Source organism: Periplaneta americana, chromosome 9, assembly GCF_040183065.1.
Source record: "Periplaneta americana isolate PAMFEO1 chromosome 9, P.americana_PAMFEO1_priV1, whole genome shotgun sequence".
In the NCBI taxonomy this organism is placed as follows: domain Eukaryota; kingdom Metazoa; phylum Arthropoda; class Insecta; order Blattodea; family Blattidae; genus Periplaneta; species Periplaneta americana.
Window position 1 is genome coordinate 63,473,945 of NC_091125.1, and position 21,900 is coordinate 63,495,844.

Below are 21,900 nucleotides of genomic sequence, written 5' to 3' on the forward strand. Positions count from 1 at the left end.
CTGATTACCTGGTTGAGTTTTTTCCGAGGTTTTACCCAGCTGTATGGCAAATGTCAGGTAATCTATGGCGAATCCTCGGCCTCATCTCGCTAAATACTATCTCACTGCGACCAATGCCATCAACTCTAAATAACCTATTAGTTGATAAATTGTCGTTAAATAACCAAGTAAAGAAAAACTGATTCAATTTTAGAAACAAAAAACAAAGGCAAATCATTGGTATAAACATTGAAAAGTGTTGTACTTCAAACTGAATGCTTGTTTATATTCAGAGACAGAAGAATTATGTCTGAGTGCAAAAAGTATTGTATATTAAATTCAGAAATCCAAAGTAACACATTTTCTAAAACTTCTAGGTTTTGTAATTTTTAAATTAGCGTCCATGTCTACATGCTATCATTGACTGGCTTTAAATCTGTGAGTACAGCTTCAGTGTGTTGCTTTTCGTGCATTACACCCTTAATATTTTGGCTTGTTCTGATTACCTGTTAATGGTAAAATTAAATTGTTTGAAGTTAGCTTATTGCTTGTTTAAAAGTTGAAAGATTTTCAAATACCAATATAAATAGACAGCAGTCATCTTCTTCATACTTTGGTATAGTAGGAAGAAATTGTCTGAAACTAACTTGTAGCTTGTTTGGGAATTAACCTTCTAACTGCTGATTTTTTTTTACAAATTATTTTGTAGGTTGAATATATACATGAAACTTGGGGAATGTATTCTTAACATATCGAACTAAATTATGAGTTAAAACCACGTTCAGAAATTCCATTCTATGTTTTGGAATCCTTGTTTCTATTGCATCACCCAATCGACACAAGGATACGTAATGAATTTGTCTGCCGTTACTCTGACTGCCTAAGCAGCGAAAATGTCAAAAGATTTTGGAATTCCAGGAATCAGTTGAAACTAGCAGCCATCATCTTCATGCTCTGGTATTGCAGTTAGTTAGGTACTAGTCTGTATATGTTGATGTCTGATACAGGAATTTATACAGTTCCCTTTTTCTAGTTTATTGGTACAGATGTTTGTCAAGCTTAGTTATAAAAGTTTAAGAGATTCGTAGCAAAAGCTAATAGTGGAATAACGCATACTTTCTCTTTGAAAGCTGTGTAATAATTTACTTACGACTGTCTACTCTCAAGTCCAGTTCTTGTCGTAAATTCACAACATTAGTAATCTTTGCATTTGGAAGAAATAGAATCAGATTATTTATCTACTCATACATACGACGAGCTATCAAAAGTTCCGCTATTTAATTTTTTATTATTATCAACAACATATTCAGTGCTGGGTACTTGATTTATAACAATCTAAGCATCCTCTTTAAGAATAATACACCAGAACTGATGCAGTTTTGCTGTCTTTGATGTTGCCCATTATGTACCGTATGGAGAAGGATCTGTAACACACCAGGTTGATGATAGTAAAGGAAGTGGGGATCCCCCCCCCGAGAATATGTCTTAATTACGTCTTTGTCCACCATAAATTCCACTTGAACTTGCTGGGAGTTAAACTCTGGTCTTCAGCCTGTAAAGCTATTCAACTATTAAAATGCTGGTTTCTGCCAAAATTGTAAACTCTATTTGTTTGTCTCAGAATCACTTCGCTTGTACTTCATGTAATGGGGAAGTTAAAAGTTGTATCTAGAATTGCGACCTTGTAGAACAGTCATGTCAAGCTCGGCCACTGGTGGGTTTTTAATGAAATGTAGGACACAATGGTTCAAAATGTAGGACTTTATGAGATAATATAAGAAAATTTAATATCAAAATTTAAAATTTAGCTTAAAATAATTTTATATTTTCTTAAAATATTCAAATACACATAGAATAACTATCAAAGAACTTCATAAATTATACTTCTTTGAAGAACTAATTGTACGCAAAACATCAGGCTCCTTTGAAATATAACCATGAAATTCTGCATAACTGAAGTTTTTAAAATTATATTTCACTAAAACAACAACTTTCATTAAGTCGCTCGATAATCTGTTCCTTTTGTCTGTCCACTGTCTGAAATCAGTGAGAAAATCTTGTCAACATTAGTGTTCTCTTTAAGAATAGGATAAAAATACTCTACTAGTTTCAGCAGTTCAAAATGACAATTTTTATTCTTAGTACCACTGAAATAGGCTACCTATCATTGCAAATCAACGTTTCAAGGGCAGAACATTATTGTTGCAGAAATTAGTTCAAAGCATACAATAGTTTAAAATGTCTATTACTAGTGTTTTTCACTCGGAAATTGAAAACCCTTTGAATATCATCCATGTATACTTTTGTATTCAAATTCACCCAATGAAAACATTTGTAGTTTGACATTGCACTATTGCAATAAATTTTGTCCTCTGCCGTGACAACAGATTATTGGATGACTGTGGCCTTTGACGATAGTCATGTTGGCATGCTGGAATGGAATAGAATTTCGGGAGGAGGACACTATGGTCCAGCACTGCGACCTTCCAAGATCTGTTGCACTAACCCTCAAGCTAGGTGCATTCCCAAACCCACACCGGCAGGCTACATTAAGGTTTGCTAATGCAGCAATGCAGGTTTTGAGCAAACCCCTCATCCCTAAGCCAGCCCCTTCTGTGTGTTGCCAGCCAGTGTTCAGGAAATGCAATGGAATGATGATGGAATGGACAAATGTTAATGGAATGATATAGATGCCTAATAAGGAGAACCCCGAGAAAAACCTCAACTGCAACCTTGTACACCACAAGTGTCAACTGAAAAATCCCAGGCCTCACTGGGACTCGAAGTGCCTGTGTAGGTCTGACCACTCAGCCACCGCAGGAGTGTTGGCATGATGAGTTGCAACTAATTGCTTTCGTTCCTGAGTTGTTAATCCGTTATAAAACTAATAAATGTTTTATTAAGTTAAAGGCTTCATGAGACCAACATTTTGAAAAAGTAGAGAAAGGTCTCAATATCATAAGTGACTGTATACAAAAATCATTTGGGCTGGTCCTGGATGAAGTGCTTAGTAGCCTGCATGCCTACTGTTTTATTATGAGGAAAAATTGTATTATCATTTGCTGTGGTTATCTTTTTCATATTCACGTATAAATATTAGCAAAGTTCGCAGAATTATAGAGTTTATGGCCCATTCCTGGTTTATTCAGCCGATAGCTTCAAGACAGATATTGAGATAATGCAAGATTTGTTGGTGACAAGGAAACTGTAGGAAAGATTTTCTTCGAATACTTCAGTTCCTCGTATTATCATCATATTGCTAAGTATGAATAACCTCGATAATTAAAAAGTGTCAGGAAATTACCTATTGCAAATTTCACTGATTACATATGCTAACACTGTAGAGTAGAGAGTACAAAAAAAATCCGGAATTCAATACGTAAAGATGTACAAAAGTTGCCTTGTAGTATCTACTGTATAAATAGAAAAAAAAAAAACATCTCTGATTACAATTTTTACCGAGCCGCAGGAGATTTAATGTTTAGCATATAACATGAAATTTGTATTAATTTTTTTATTTTCATAATTCTTTAGTACATGGTTGTAGGGCTTAAGTCACTTTTTTTATAATCTTTAGTGTCTGATAAGCTATTAAAAAGAAAAACTTCAGTTTTAATTTGGTATTACTAGCTTGTATCTGGGTGGAATAGAAGCAGTGAGGGAAGTGAGACAGTATGTGCCAGTATGGAATACCACCACTGATTTCTATGGCCAGAAGACATACCGTTAGTGAAAAATGACATACTGTCACGAAAAAATGTGATCCGTAAAAATTTGTTTATACATTTCTTCACAACAAAGAGTACTATCTGTTTGCTTCATAAATCTAAACTACACCTTCAGGAACTGTATTCAACTTGTATTTAGACACATTTATTTGATAAGTCAACCCCTGGAATGCTTACAAGTGTAGAAGGCTGTGGTCTGTAGCTTGTGGTGGCCATGTTGCCAATTTAGTGACTGTGTCATTTTTGTTGTTGTTGCACTTTTTATTTATAATTAAGTAAGGCGCTTTGAAGCTTTAACATTATTTTAAATGATAAGTCTCAATGGACATTGCAAAATAATCTTAAGATTCGCGTTACTGATTGCACGAAACAATTTATTGTATACATCAGGTATGTGTATGTTATAAGGAATGGGTTATGCCTTTTTTAAATCGAGTTATGCCAGGGGAAAATCTTGTAGTAGCATATCGCCTTTGGGTTTATTCCACTTCCCTCACTGAATAGAAGTAATAATAGCGGAAAGTGATCAATTCGTCTTAAGTCTTATTTTCTAACATTTTATCGGTATTAATGGTTTGTGTCGACGTATGCCCTTAGTATCGTCATTATATGATGTACTGGAGAAATTTTATGTTGATCACTTGAGATTTTATATCTCTATACTTAAACTAAGAGATTTTATGTCCCTGTGCTTAAACTAACAGGTACCAATACTGCATTAATGAGGAAGCTTGTAAGATTTATATTTCCATTGTTGTTACATTCTAGAATATGAAAGAATAGCATTAATGAATTATTGAAAGTGTTGTAAGATGTTTTCTCGTAGAAAGAAAATGGTTCGTCTAGTGCAAAAGCAAGCTAACATTGACAAAGGTAGGTAAATGTTTTTAATAGAAGTGTTTTCTATAGGTATTTCTATTTTGAATATAAAATAGGCTTACTGATTTCTGTATGAATTAAAATCAAATTAAAATCATGATTGTAGTGACAAATATTTATTTATTACATACACCTGGTTCTGTGTGGGTTATTTTTTGTCTGCCGCAGTAAAATTTTCTTCGAATTTCACTTCTCATAACAATAATAATAACAGTACAGACATGAAGGACGTTGAATGCACTGAATTCCTACGATACTTAAATTTGCTATACATGAATGCTGTGATAATAATTATTCAATATTGTCGTTGCTGCCAGTTGGACTAGAGAAAATTTCCAGATAATATATTATTGGAGGAAAATGTCTGATAAAGGTTACGAAAAAACAACCCAAGACCTTATGGATTACAGTAATGACAGCAATTGAGACAGAACGTATACGTCCCAGGATCAGAAAGTGAAAGCAGTCTGGAGGAATTAATTTAGAAGACAAGAAAAAAACCGACTGTCACCAAAGTCTCCCATGATGTTAAAATGGAGGCTTTCACAGATTATGTCTATAGATAAAAGATTCTTCGGGCTGAGAGGCCATGGCCTACTGGTGGTGTTGCATCCAGATGTTTCGTCTGCAGCTACAGTAGACATCTTCAGTAATGAGGCACATGTGAGCGAAGTGATCTCCTTGGTGTACCATGAGGAACTACTGTAGCTGTAGAAAAAATGTCCAGATGCAACACAGCCAGTAGACCATGGGCTCTCAGCCTGACGAATCCTTTATCTCTCATGATGATTCAGATCTGCAACAAGAGCACATTTTGAAAACTGTTCCCCAAACTGTAGTAGAGACTTCTTCTTCGAAAGATAAGTCGGGATTTTTTCTATGTGCAATGACAGTGCTGAAGCCAGTTCTTCATAATGTCTTGGACAAAAGAAGTGCACATAGAATGACCACACTTCTTTCAAATACTGGACACACTAATGTTAAAGTTAGTGGAAATGAAATACATTCTAGGAAAATGAAACCACTTAAACAGTGCATTCTGATGTCTGGAAAATATTATAACAAATATTTCTTTTTCGGAATAGGAGGATTTGGAGTAATTTGGGTATAAGTTACAATTGATTGAATAAAACTTTACCTAACCTTCAAACACATGCCAATTTAATATATAGGGTGAATCGTAAATAATGTCAATAATTCTGGTAGGTGATTCCTTGAGTAAAGAGCAACAAAAAAGTCTCAAATACCTTTTTGCTATATTTTGAATAGTTTTCCAGAAAAACGTGCATTTTAAAATACATGAACTATGAGAACTTGCAATGGCTGTGCCCTATAAACTCTATAATTTAATTTTAATTAAATGTTGAGAGAACACAGACAAAGACACATGCTTCTTTCAAACTAAATGGATAAGATTAAGAAATATTTCTACACTCCCATTTCAATTGAATATTCTAGAGATTGTGAACAGTAAAACATTTAAAAGTCTAAAGAAAAAAATAAAAATATGATATGTTTATTTCACGTTGAAGTAACGAACAAAATTAAAACAGTAATATTATGAAACAAATGTATAATGTTACAGTTTATGACATGAGTAAGTGTTATGAAATGAATGTAGTGAATTTCATATGCTATTTTTTTGTACGACAGTATTATAAAAGAGTTAATAAAGAAATAACATCAGATTTCTAATGATGTGTAGTTTAATATCATAGTCTATGAAAAAAGAGGTTACTATGACAAATTTTATATATTGATAATATTATAGCACTGGCAAATCGTTTCATAATATTAACTTTATGATACAAGTTATGACTTCTTAATAGAATTCATGACGTTTTAGTTGTCATGATAATATTTCACAACACTAGTACGATAATGTGGCATATTAAGCACGATTTTCACTAATGATAAAGACTATTTATAATGCTGATGTGCAAACAATTTTATCTTCAAACTCTTCAACTTAATTTTAATTACATATTCGGGGAACACAGCCAATAAGAAAAGGTTTTTTTACATTATAGAAATGTAATTAATGCTTTTAAAAATCTCCTTTTGTCATACTACGAGCATTTTCTTCAGCCAGTTAGAAATAATTACTTCACACTTTAATTTTTAAAGTAATAATCAATCTCGTTGTCTCATCCATTCCTTACATATGCGAGCTGCATTGTCCAGGAAGCTTTACAGTGTTGTCACAGCACAGCACGGTTTAAAATTCCTTTGCGGAACGAAATTCTATTTCACAATTGCCTATCATGGAGTGTTAAAAATTTGTGTCGATCACACTGATATTGTGAGGTAAGAAAAAAAAACTGTTTCTTATTTACCAGTTTGTGACATGACCCATCACTTTCAAAGCAATATTGTTTGACGACCAGCTGAGATAAGTAACCAAATTTGTGTATATGTACATTATACACATTTAGAACATTTTAAAATAAATTTAATAATATATGATTAATAGTTTGTTAGTAAATTACAATTTACTAACTTGGGGTAATTTGGATTTAAGTTACAATTTATAGAATAAAACTTTACCTAATCTTCAAACGTATACCAATTTAATATATATTGTCTATCATGGGGTGTTACAAATTTGTGTTGAACACACTGATACTGCGTGGTAATTTTTTTTTTTTTAATTTACCAGTCTATGAAATGACCCCATCACATTTAAAGCAATATTGTTGGGAAACCAGCTGTGATACAGTAACCAAATTGATGCTCATGTTCACTATACACGTTTAGAACATGTTTTTAAAATAAATTTAGCAATATATCATTAATAGTTTCTTAGTAAATTATAATTTACAAACATGAAGTAATTCGGGTATAATTCTAGGTTAATTGTTAACTAACTTAGTTTTCGTTTCAGATTATGCCATGTACACAAATTATGGATTTGTGAAAGACAAATATCCGAAGTGTTTTCTGTTCCTGATTTTAATGGGAGATACTTTAAATTTACAAAATAAGTCTTATCAAGAACTTAAGTATTGGCTGAATTTTTTTTTTATCTTGTTAGGTCTAATTAAAATTTGCTTACTAATCTGACATTCTGTTCTAGGAGACATACACTAATCTATTGTTGGGATAATTTGATTTTATTAGAACTTTAAAGCATGTTTTACTTCAATAATACACACATTATTCCCAAATTTCCCCATCCATGGGGTAAATTGAGTACACTTAAATTTAGGGTTATTATAAAGATAAGAAGAGGCCAACATACTTGAAAATTCAGTAGAATCATTCTAGAAGATCACAGTGGTAACATATAAAAAACTGACTGGAAAATTTTATCATAGTAACAGACTATATGAGTCTCTGTACTTAAAAAAGGTGGTTTTTATATCCAAATTACCCCAGCCCACCTACTTAGGGCTTGATACTGATAATAAAAGAGTTGCATTTATCTCAAAACATGTCACCATTAAAAAAGTAAAGAGCATCAAATCTGAAAAGAAAAATAAAGGAATATTATCCATGATTACTGTCTTTTTTTTAGGTCAATGGTCAGAGGATACCTGTATGTAAACTCATTTTTTTCTTAGCACATTATATAAACACGAGAAATTTATTAGACATGTCATTCAGAATGAAAGGCCGAGCACTATTGAAACACCCCCTAATGACATACGTGGAAAACATACCCTGATATATGAAAAGAGTGAGGAAGAATTAAATGAAGTCCAGTTGTGTAGTTTATTTACTGAAAAGAGACAGGCTAGATTAATACATTTAATACAGATAAATAAGTAAGTAAATAAAGATAAATACAAAATACAGAACGGTATTATCTATAGAAGTATGTCGCTTATCAAAAACTTAATATACACAAACCAGACAAATAGCTTGTTGGAAACCATTTCTTACACATAGATGCTAGAAACATCTATCTCTGTCAAAATCTTGACTTCTTTTTTATAGTCACATCACAATACCTTTTATGTAGTTATATAGTTATATTAGTTATGATGATGTAGGCGTACTCTTATTACTGCATAAACAGGTTGAAACTTACTTTACACAATAGTTTCACATCAATTAATATGTAATCAGCAATGTATGTATGCCATAGGTCAGTAGATTTTATTGATATAATGCTCTAAAATTTCTAGCTACAAATTAAAATATTCTTTCAGCACTGTTTTTTTCCTTCTGTGTGAAACTGCTACACATTTTTATGTGTTTTGAGATATGTTAGTATTGCATCATGTATTTTAAATTGAAAGTATTGTTCCTTTGTTGATCAAGATTTGATATCTTTTTCACAGAGATGATGTACATCAATCTGAGGAAATCCATTCACGTCTCAGCCCAGACTGACGTGCTGTCACTCAGAATATTTATTTTGTAACCGATGCATGGACTGCTCTTATTTGAAAATGTGTAAAAAATATCTTTGAAGCACAGCATATTATGCACATGTGACGTGTAGAAAATGTTGGACTTTCTGATTTAGGAAATTTCACTTTAAGTAATATTTCACAAAACAGTGTTATAAACTCTATATTGTTTTATGCATGTATCATATTGTAAGAGAATAAACTATTTTTTAACCATAACAGTATGTATTTCTTGGTAGAAAAGATATTTATAGTAACATTTTACTATGTAATTCTTATATAATTCAGTAGGTAGTCTTAAATAATATAATGATTTTTGTGCTAGCCTCGCTAGCTTGGTTGTGCAAAATATTTTAGTTGGTTCTGTTTTGTGTTTGCCATGAAAATGTATGCTGGCCATATGGAGCTTAGAGCCATGCAAACTCGATCAAAATTCGCTTATCTTTGGAAAGACTCGAGGCCTTTATCTTGTTCCAAATCCTCATGCTTGATCTGACCGAGTGTGAAGTGAATGCAGGCTTGTCTTACTCAAACAGCATTCATGACATCATTTCTCTTATCCAGAAACAAGAAGGCCTTCAGACCTTCCTCTCTTTTCGTTGTTTGATAGGCAATGTTAATTCAGAAATATTCTTACATTGAAATATTTACTTGCTCTATAGCCTTAGTAAGAAAAGTAAAATAATAGTCTTTTAACTTACCATTACATAATTTAGTATTATTCCATGCATGTATGAGGATGGTATAGAGATTAACAATTAAATAAACGGTATTGTAAATGTTTTATAGAGTTAGTCTCCTGAACCATGATCTGAACTGTTCACTAATTTAAAACTACAGTATTAAGAATTGTATACTTACTGTTGATCATTAGTAAATCACAAATGCAATCTGGACCTAACTTGACTGCGGTGGTTTGTTAATAATAATAATAATAATAATAATAATAATAATAATAATAATAATAATAATAATAATAATAATAATAATCATCATCATCATCATCATCATCAGCTTAGCTAAAACAACATTCACAAGACACACTTGTTGCTGGAATGCACAACATATGTCTTGTAACTGACGATAGCAGTTCAGATCTTTCATCAGCTTAGGAGTTCATTAAAATATCAATATTTATTCCATCTGCTACAGAAGGGCCATTACTTCTTAAGTGGCAGTAGTTGAAATTTCTGTGTTAAAAACAAACCAAATGATGCAAAAAGTGCATTTTAGAATAAAGATACAGAAAACAGCCTACTCACACCAAACATTCTGAATTTGAACAAGACATTTAGACAGGACTCTAAAGGGGATGATGACCATGCTGTCTCTCATGTAATGGGAAGGGAAGAAATGGCTTGCTGGCTTTAGCCTGACCTACTTCCATCGGAATATAGAGAACCAAATCTGTGACTGCTAGAAAAAAAAAAAAGCCTAATAATTCGTACCACACATGGCAAAAGGAGAAAGATTATAACAATAACCTTTACGTTCCTGGATATTATGCCATTGGTTCCTTTCAGGCCTACTTCATGAAGTGAAAGGGATGCATTGCTATTGGAACATAATACTACTTTTAAACTTTTGAATAGTCAGCATTTGCTATGATTCCTTACAATTCCTCGTCAGGCTCTTAGTATCAGTACAAAGCATGTAGTATATTCCATGACATAAAAATTATGTTTACAGAAATGTATGTTATCTAGTATTATATATTAAATTTAGTATTACACAAATAATTGTAAAATTTTAGTTCCTCTCTACAAGTACAATAGGAACTGTAGTGTGGAAATGAACTATATAATAAAAATTAGATTTAATGGAAGTTTTAAATGTCACATTCGTAACCACACATACAAATAAGCTGAAAACTGCTGTTGTTGAAAGGTAAAAATTATATTCCTTGGTGATATTTTATAGTAGTTAAGAAATATAAATTAAATCACACTGAAGAAGGTAAATTAGAAATAGTACACATGTGAAATTTCTTTTGCAGCAGGACCAGTTACTCCAAGAGAATTATAGATCCAATTCCAGAGGAGAAGGAAATGGATGATGCTGGTCAAAATGGGCAGTCAGACAAGAAACAAGGTATGTGAAAATGGCATGTGCAGTTGTTTAGCAGACCACCACAGTGGCTCAGTGCTAACACACTGGGCTTATAAGGGGGCCTGGTTTCAAATTCAAGTCAAACCACCCTGAATTTGTAACTTGTGTGGGGCAAGCCATTTATGACATTTATGATCCATACTCATAGAATCATACTCATTTACTCATTTGTTTATTTATTTATTTATTTATTCATTCATTCATAGATATATTCTAGAAAATAAAATTAATTTGTATTAACGTTGTATCAGATTCACTTTTTTAATGAATTAACAACTCTTTAATACCCATTCCCGAATGATCGACTTTTTTTACTGTCCAGAATATTGCTAGATTTACATGCTGTACCTAAACATGATGCCCGCTGATTGCAGGGGAGTTGCTCGAAACAATTTTATATGCACATGATTAGGTATTATTGGCTGATTCTAAGGATGGCGTACAGTTAGCACTGCACAATCTTAACAAAGTATCCAAGGCTTATGACAAGAAAATTTGTCGGGAGAAATTTAAAGTCTTAGCTTTTAAAGGAAAAGATCTAATACCAAGTAATATAAGTCTTGATAACAATTTATTAGAAAGAATTACTTGATTTAATTACCTTAGTTATTCATTTAGTTACACAAGTGATACAGACATTCGAAATAAAATTATAAAATGTATAAAATAAAACATTAGGCACAATAAATTTAGTAATGAGGCCATCTTTATTACAGAAGCAGACTAGAATCAAAACTTATAAAAACTCTAGCCTGGCCTATCTTGGATTATGGAAGCTAAGCATAGACCATCAAAAGATGCAACACTTCTAAAATTACTGCAGCAGAAATGAGACAGACTGTTGGTTACACAAAATGGGATCTTGAAAAAAATCAGACTTCTTGGAAGAACTAAATATAGAGCCAGTGTTAGAGTACATTGGAAAACTAAGGAAAAATTAAAATGGCCATGTTAAAAAAATGAATAGAGAAAATCCCCAGAGGGAAGAGATCTATTGGACGTCCAACTAAACGATAGCATGAGACCCTAACAGACCACATGGTGTAATACTTAACTGGAAGATGATAATGAGGGAGCATTTTGATAAACAAGGACAAGCATTAGATTAAAGTCACCAAGACACTGGTAGAGAATTATAAGTAGATCCTAAGGATATTCAGTATATTGGCATTAGTTCATACATTTCCATTCTGGGTAATTAATGGTGCTGAAATACTTATCGATTTTCACATGTTGGAGGCAGATAGATTGTTAGTTTGTACCACTTGCTTCATTCTCTGTTTAAATATAGTCAAAATGTTATGGTTAATAATAGCCTTTTCTAAATTTAGCTTCGTTACTCTTGCTTCATTTCATTACTATTAATATTATATGTAATATTCTTTATTTTGGTCCCGCACTATGGCGTTGTGGTCTAAAGCATCCTGCCTAGGACTCACGTCATGGAATGCATGCTGGTTCGAGTCCTCATGGGGGAAGAAATTTTCTCATGAAATTTCGGCCAGTATATGAGACCGGTGTTCACCCAGCATCATGATGCACTTGGGTAGCTACAATAGGTAGCGAAAATCTGGTTTTGCAAACCAGTATAAAGGCTGGGGGGATCATCGTGCTAACCCACACGATACCTCCATTCTGGTTGGATATCGTACACTTCTGCTTCGGCATGTGGACGTGAGGCCAGCAGCTGGCTGGTCGGTCTTGGCCCTGCAAAGGACTGTAACACCATGGATTCTTTATTTTGAAATAATAATTTTGATTTACAGATCAGAGCACTTACTTACTTACTTACTGGCTTTTAAGGAACACGGAGGTTCATTGCCACCCTCACATAAGCCCGCCATTGGTCCCTATCCTTAGCAAGATTAATCCAGTCTCTACCATCATATCCCACCTCCCTCAAATCCATTTTAATATTATCTTCCCATCTACGTCTCGGCCTCCCCAAAGGTCTTTTTCCCTCCGGCCTCCCAACTAACACTCTATATGCATTTCTGGATTCGCCCATACGTGCTACATGTCCTGCCCATCTCAAATGTCTGGATTTAATGTTCCTAATTATGTCAGGTGAAGAATACAATGCGTGCAGTTCTGCGTTGTGCAACTTTCTCCATTCTCCTCTAACTTCATCCCTCTTAGCCCCAAATATTTTCCTAAGAACCTTATTCTCAAACACCCTTAATCTCTGTTCAACTCTCAAAGTGAGAGTTCAAGTTTCACAACCATACAGAACATCCGGTAATATAACTGTTTTATAAATTCTAACTTTCAGATTTTTTGACAGAAGACTAGATGACAAAAGCTTCTCAACCAAATAATAACAGGCATTTCCCATATTTATTCTGCGTTTAATTTCCTCCTGAGTGTCATTTATATTTGTTATTGTTGCTCCAAGATATTTTAATTTTTCCACCTCTTCGAAAGATAAATCTCCAATTTTTATATATATATTTTTTTACAGATCAGAGCACTAGAAGAAAAAAATCAGAAGGTAATGTGAATTCGCCAAGAACCATCAGTGGCAGTTCTGTAGGCAACAAGAAAGCGAAATCTATTAAACAGTTTCAGGAAAGTGATACTTGGGACTGAATGTTGATCTCCATAACTTGAATTAAAGGCTGTGGATTCTTGACTTCATCATTGCTGCTTTGGAATAATCATTGTTATGGAAAGACCATTTTTATTGAAAAGAGAGATGATATCAAAACAATGTGATAATTTCTTGTTTTGATAGTGGAAAAGTATTTTAGTACTTATCAAAAGTTATCAAAGTGCAAGATCGTAGCTATTTGAATAGATACAAAACAGTTTTATTGTAAAATCTGGAGATGACATATAAAAATGAACATTGTTCATATAAAACATTTCTTCGTGAGTATTTAGTGATGGCTTGTTTTTCAACAATATGGAATTGTTTTGTGCCTTAAAGCAGATCAGAATTTTAAAAAGTCTTTTGAAATGAGGACTCATGTATTCTTGCGAAAAACACTAATTGAAAAATAAAATATAGTGTATAAATTGTTATTCCAGGATGAATGAACACATTCATATTAATTAGTGCAATTCCACCTTCAAGTAAAAGAATGATTGCTATGCCTCATACAATTGAAATGCAGAAAGAAAAGAACAAATATTTTTTGTCAGATAACATGATTTTACTATAATTACGTTTGCTTTTGCTACAAAGATCATAAGCTTTAAGATGTAATATAACTTGTCCCCTTCGCTTTCCAAATTTTAAGATTGCTTAGATCAGCATTTTCCGAATACCTTTCAGTAAGGAGAAACTGACGTTTTGCTTATGTAGGCTAATAAAACAAGGAACATTTTTGTTCCTTAACAAGATATCTGAAATAAAGAAATAAACGTTGCTAAATTTATGAACAAGGATTTTTAATGATTTTTCGTGATAGATCAAATTGTTTTCTTCTGACAAGCTATAATTTGTATAATGTAGCCAATATATTTGTATAAGTATTGTTGAGCTATGGTAACTATTTTGAGCTGCGAGAGGAATTGTCATACTTAACTGTGTAGTTTTAATTTTCAACAATTAGAGGCATAGAAGAAATTTATTCAAAATTATTGTTCTTTATATTTGAAATAATGAATTGTGATATAAAATACATAAACATTCTGCTGTATTAGTATGAGTAAGTGTAAGTTTGCCCACACCCTCTTTTCCGCTCTCTCTCTCTCTCTCCCTCCCTCTTCCTCTCTCTCTCTCTCTCTCTCTCTCTCTCTCTCTTTTCGTCCCTTCTCTTGCCCTCATTCACTCCCCACCAAATATTTTAATATTTATATACGGTGTTACATTTATATTGAGTACATAAAGTAAAGGTATTAGAAAGGGTCGAGTGTTAGTGTGTCAGAAATAAATATTTTACTTTATTACTAGTTTTATGTCACCTCTAGAGTTTGTTTGAAACTTACATTTCATATAATTAGCTTTTAATGCTAAAGTTAATTCCACATACACATTATAGAATAATCATGATGTTAAATTGTAATTGAGACATTTTATATTATTTTACAATATATGTATAATGTATAAAAATATGCAGTTAAATTCGTACACACATTAAAGGGAATCTTAGAATTGAAGACATTATTACAAAAACAACCATTGTCAAAATTGCTATTTTTCAGGAGAACAATAAAAATAAATAGAACAACACATGTCAGCTGTTTCCGTACAATTGGTGTTTATCCTTATGACTATTGCACCTGGCATGTGTCATTTTTGAAGTCTATAAACATTTGAAATAGTAGCAAAGTGTCCTTAACTCAATTTCATTAAAAGTGACTAGGACTGTTTTTGTAATAATGTCTTCAATTATTTATTAGACATGTGCTGTTGTATAGTTTCGACAAAATAACTTCAAGAACATTTTGCTTATGTCACATTCTTCCTTCAGAATTACCCAACATATTGAGTGCATTAAGATTTCAGTATTATATTAATATATTTAACACCCGTTACTAAGGACTTAATCTGAAGCATAAGAAAAGCATACATTATGAACATTCTAAAGTAGGTAGTGTTTAATTCATCAAACTATAAAAAAATATCACTGTTCATATAGCATTTAATTAATTTTCTTGTTCACAGAGAAATGAAAAGTCAGATTCTGCAAATTATTGCAATTTAAATCCTTTATATAAAAACATTTTTTTCGATTATTTTATATTCATGTTACTTGTAAGTGCAATCATTTCATTAGAGCAATTAACATTATCTTCCAACATTTTGTCGCAAAAGATATTAAATTTAATTAATCATGTATCATGAGTCCACAAATATACGGTTCGTATTATTTTCAGACATCGTGAAAAATGTACATTAAAGTGGATCTGATCATATAAAATAGAAAATAAAAAATGCAGACTATACATACAAAAGTTTGTTATTTTGTGTTTTGTATGAGAAATGGAAATGGGATGTTAAGCAAAATACCTTCTTCAACATTGTGTACTAAATGAGGGAACACTTTTACAGACATAATAATTGGCCGTAGACTTCGAAGTATAATCAACAGCGTAAGAAGCAAATGGGAGGAAGCAATCCTAAACCTGACACTGCTAATGCCTAGGGATGTAAAACAAAGAATGTTTTTCTTGTCAAAATTAATGATGTAGTGTTGCATATTCTTGAGACTAACATTTTTAATCGAAGTTGAAGAAATTATAAATATATATTGAAAACATTGGCTATACAGTGACACATCAGAAAGTACTGACTGGTTTAAGATCCACATGGACCCATGAATTTGGCGCCTGTGTTACGAAGCTGATGTAGCTATGGATAAAAAAAAAAAATATATATATTTTTTTTCAATACTATAGTTACATGTACTGGTAGTTCATTTTTATACTGCTTTGTATGAATCCTTTGTTATTATTTTACGGTACAATCCATGGCCAGCATATGAATATTGCATGGTATGCCTATATGAGGTCATGATGTTCTGTTGTCAAAAAGTTCAGTGAAACCATATTATTTCTATTTGGAAATCTTTTGATGTTTCCAAGTTTGTTACTGCCACTTCTGTTTATGCCAGGTAAAATCTACGATCACACATAAGTCAAAAGTTGCGACTGGTGGTTGTGAGTCTGTTCACATGCAAGGCATTAGTTTTTCAGGCGTAATTTGTCTGCAGTTTTGAATCTCTCTGTTGATTCTTCAATGCAGTTTGTGGTTATGTTCGTATTAGGGTTTCAGATTATGAAACTCAAACGACAGCTTACTTATGACCTGTTTTAATTATAAATCACAGTACAAAATGTTAAACTACAAAAAGCAGAAGTTGCTGGGTCAAAAAAATAATAAAAATAAAAAGAGAACAATGTCGAGAACTACGTATGATGAAGGGAGTGAATAATGTTATAAGAACTTTTTGCAACTATCAGGAAGAATATTACTTTTAACTGCTCTTTACTGTATTGGTCCGAAAGAATTTTCAATTTATTTTGGAGATCGTCTTCTGACATTTGTGTTGTACTAGCCTTCAATTTTTTTTGTGGCAATCAGCATGTGCAAATTCCACAAGCACTCTCCTCGTTTAAATAGGCTTGTTATTTATTTTTCTGGCTTAACTATTATTCAAAAATTACATTTTTATTGTATAACTGTCAGAAAAATGGTTATGTACTTCTATGATAACCAGTACCAGTACTATCTCGTAAACAGTGTTGGCGACCCTCCTGTTTGAAATTTGCTCCTACAGAAAATAAAAAAAAATGAATTGTATTAGCACATATACTCTTGTCTGTGTTGTACATTAGGCAACTAATACAAATAATTTATTATTATTGCGTCAAACACAAATATACGCAACAATATAAACTGTTATTGACATCACTGATCACAAGTGCTGCAAAAGCTTCAACAAGACCAATATCAAAAACGTTGTGTTGCAAACCTAAGAACCCAAACGTATGTCACTACTTTTAAGTTGCATGCAGCATGAATATGTAGCGAACAACTGGTTTGGTGGCCCCTAGTTTTTAAGTTTCATTGTTGATCACATGTTTCAGTATTCGAGTTGCACAGTATTTTGTATTGCAAAAGTAGATACATTTTACCTTACCTTAAGCGGGATTTCGTAAACTCATTTGGAGAGAGCATTGCAGTAAAATTTACATTATGAAATAATGTATTATAAGTTAGAAAATACTTGAATTAGACAGCAGTATATTTTAGTTTTATTTTATTATTATTATATGGACTATAATGTGTCTTGAACGTATCCAAGAACTACCCTTATCAAATTTCTCTGAACAATTCTATGAAATGCCCCTGAATTTCACGTAGGGGATGCTATGATATTAGGTATTATATGATGTTATGATAATATTTTAAGGAAATGAACAACTTTAGTATATGTTGTAGCTATTGCTATTTTGAAGAAAAAATAGTAGGTATTTTAAATAAGTTAAGGCAAATTTAAATAATTAATATACAAATGTAAACTTAATTTTCTGCACATGAAAAATGACCTCACGACATACCCCATGTATTTCACCTACACCCAAGAACACTTGTGGCTCGCTTTGAGAAACATTGATTTGCAGAACAATCAGCTTGCGTTACTTATATGCATTAGCACTATATCACAGTTCATTATTCATGAAGAGTGGACTACCTCTTTTCCGTTTGTGTACAAGGATTTCATATCTCGATATTGATTTGAAATTATTTTCCTTATCATCATAATGTATTTCAATATTTTTTTCTTAGGTAACAATGATACTGGGTGTTAAATATACGTCACAATATCATAAAGGTCTGTCGAATACTAACCAATACATAAAGATAGCAATACGATTATCATGGGGCTATCATAAACTGAAATGACATGTTACAAATGTAATTTAATAATGTAAAACTCAAAGAAAATATTTAGAGTACTTGAATTTCCATATCATTGCCAAAGAAACTTGAAGAAAAATTAATGGTGAGATGTTGAGTTTTGAACTCTTCGAGCATATTTTATATCTTTCTGTTACTAAGTTCTTTTTAATCAATTTTTTATTTCTTCCCTCTAATGAGATAGTATTCGATATATATATTACTTGTAAACCAGTTAAGTGTATTATGTGCCAGTCTAGAATCCTAACGTTATTATTTATGTTATGATTGTTTAAAATTGATTTAAACTCCATGAACTCTACAGAGTGAAAATGAACGAAATAATAAAGAATTTCGTTTTCTTTTGGAATGACATAGTTGTAAACACTTCATTATTTATAGCTAGAGTCCGGATTTATATGTATTAGAAGTTATGTGTTGCACTGAGTGTAGGTATTACTGAATGTGATGTCTGTTAGGATCAGATCTAGGATCTGAAATCTAGCTTTAGGAAATTGAGTTACAAGGAGTGGAGAAAGCATCTTGTTCACCGTACACTGACTTTTAAATGGGTGCTAAGAATGTTAAGATCATTAGCAATACCAAATCAGAATGCTGGATGACAAAAATAGCATTTGAAAGGGTTGGGAGATAGCTTATATGTTTATGAACTATGCGGGGTGAAAATATAATTTTTATTGCATATAAATCCGAGCTCTCTTTATAACACAAACGGAAGTTTTAGGCATTTGACGCTTTTACACACACATTCCATATAGTTCTTCAAGTGGGTAATTAAAAAGATACAAAACTACTGTATTTTATATTTTGCATTATCAGTAATTTTTGTAAGGAAAATGGTAATGTACACATTAATATGCTACTGTATACTTCTTAGTCATAAGTTAACAAATATGTATAAACTACTGCACAAAAAAAAACAAGTCTCTCCCTTGCTTCAAGCACAGAGCTAGTAAAATGACCTGATACTACTCAGATAGATACACAGAAGTCTGAATGAGTCACTTTTGTACTTGGAGGGGTTCTTCATTGACAAGTCTTATGATAAGCCCAGTGTAAGGGAGCACTCACAAGCATCTCTCCCCACCTCTCAATCACCTTCCCCCTTCTTGCGCATAAAAGTATCAGGTCGTATTACATAAACTAGACCAATATCAGTTGCCTTTTATAGACATGTAAAAGAAATCAGTACCGCAAAACAGGGTGACTTGATACGTTTTGTAGGTTGATGTTTTGGAACAAAACATCAATCTATAAAATGTATCAAGTCCCCTCAGTGTATCAAGTCAACCCCGTTTTATACGCTGGGGGACTTGATACGTTTTGTTGAAACATCAACCTAAAAAATTTATCAAGTTCCCCCCCCAGCATATCAAGTCACCCCGTTTTACGGTAATTTAAAGTGTACTTTTCATTACAGGTTTCTGTGAAAAAAGTGATTGTAAAAAATTATTTCATGCAACTAGATTTTGTTTCATTACCATATCAGTAATTGACATCTTATATATTGTGATAAATAAAATACACTTGTGCTCATCAAACTAATAATATCAATGCATATAAATCAAGTATTATTTTCTATTATTATCATTGTTCTGGCATTACACTTTTAGTGACATGTTTTTTAATTCCACTTTTCAATTAATGTTTTTGAAAAATGAAAGGAAAAACATGTGAAGTGATGATCATTGTACAGATTTATCATTTTGTTACCTTCTAAATCTGTTTGTAATAAATGGTCTTATCTCCAGAAAATTTCTTTGTCTCGTTTTTTTTACCAATTTTTATTTTGATTTGATTCAATATACTATAACATAATTTAATATTGTTTTTACAGAAATCCTACAATTTATTGAAGTAAATAATAGTGTATAGAATTTACATATTGAACTATGTTACTGTACTTAGCTAGTTATAAAGTAATATGTATTTATCAATTAAAATTACATACCGGTACCAGTATGACTAATACGAGATTCTTCATATATTTGCATTTCATTTACTTAGGGTTTTCTGTTTATAACATTATATTAAATGGATAATAAGTTAATTGCTTGTCAGAATTACTTACCAGTCTAAGGGTCGAATTCATAGTCATCACTTATAAAATGAGGAAACTGCGTAAAAAATTACAATATCTTTGATGCACCTAAAAAAGCACAAAGTATCAATATTTTATAAATATATCCTTAGAATAGAGAAAACAAAATATTGTTTTGTCAAACGTTGTTTTTTTTTTTATTTATTTTCTAGTACCCATTAGTACAAATTATTTTGTAATTTTAAAAGTAAGAATTAACATATTTAAAAATCTGATACTCTGATTTGTTAATCGTACTTTATAGAACATGCAGTAAAAATTTTATGACCCTAACACCAAAATTGTAAGAGCCTTTACACTTCGAACCTGGCGAAATGTGCTGAAAAAAATGTGAGAAAACAGCGTGTAATATTAGCATGGAATTCAAGTTCAGGGGTGCAGCCATTTAAATGCTGCGTAATGTTTACGCTTTCGAGCGCCGCAGAGCATTGAAACTTGCTCAACATATAAATAAGAGATTGCTAATTAAGTTTTTTTTTCTTTTTTTTTTTTCTTTTTTTTTTTTTTTTTTTACAAGAAAACAAAAATGCGATTTTTGACTGAAGATGAAATGTCCCACTCCTCATGCAGTGACCCTGAAGTATGATACTTGACTTACGTAACTTGGCTTGGCTTTTCGATGTCCGGACCCAGCACAGATCCTTGCATTTAGGCCTATGTCTGCTTCGGCCCATTGTGCGCCCTGTAATATGCGGCGCTTATCCAAGTAGTAACTCCGACGCTGACAGCCAAGTCCCATCCTCAGGCGAGTAGCCTGATTAGCCTCAGGACCAGAAGCCCCAAGCCCCTCATATCCTATCAGCATCGCAAACCCTCACTGCCTCCAATAATGCATCCCAGCATATTTTTAACTACTGCACATGATGGATGAAATTAATGAATGGTTGGTGGAATGATAGAGGAAAACGGAAGTACCCCGAGAAAACCTTCCGCAACGCTTGCTTTGTCCACTACAAATTCCATTGTAACCTGTCCGGGAATCGAACCAGGGCTGTTTGGATGGAATACCAACACTCTAGCGCTTGACCCAGAGACGCAGCTTTGAAGTAAGACAAATTACCAACTGGTTTCGAATTAAGATACATATTATATGAGTGTCAAGATTTCTTGCAAGAGGTGACTTAGCACATATCTTTAAGATTTTTTTGCTGCCTAGATTTTCCTCTGGTCATTGTCATTACCACTAAAGGAAGTATTCGAAAGTAAAGGCAAAAATATCCTATTCGCTTTAAATTCGTAAACTTCGACGAATTTTATTGGTAAAGGACAGGAAGTTCAAATGAAATAAATTTCTTTAAAAATTCAGCTTCAATTTTCTGTATCTCTTTGACTACGTTATGGTAGTCTATATTATTTTTAAGGACATTAAGAAAA

The 21,900-nt window shown here is 32.4% G+C and overlaps 1 protein-coding gene across 3 annotated transcripts in view; it reads left to right on the forward strand.

The window, feature by feature from the left end:
• Window positions 1-20,262, forward strand: part of LOC138706010 (poly(A)-specific ribonuclease PARN-like) — a 66,509-nt gene extending 46,247 nt beyond the window's left edge. The window contains exons 12-13 of one of the 3 annotated variants that reach the window (XM_069834889.1): window positions 10,944-11,035; window positions 13,515-20,262. In XM_069834889.1, the coding sequence (XP_069690990.1) occupies window positions 10,944-11,035; window positions 13,515-13,642 (220 nt within the window). In that variant the 3' untranslated portion in view covers window positions 13,643-20,262. Of the gene's footprint in view, window positions 1-8,872; window positions 9,177-10,940; window positions 11,036-13,514 lie in introns of those variants that run through there. The other 2 variants (XM_069834888.1, XM_069834892.1) reach the window with 2 other exon arrangements.
• The last annotated feature ends 1,638 nt before the right edge of the window (window positions 20,263-21,900 follow it).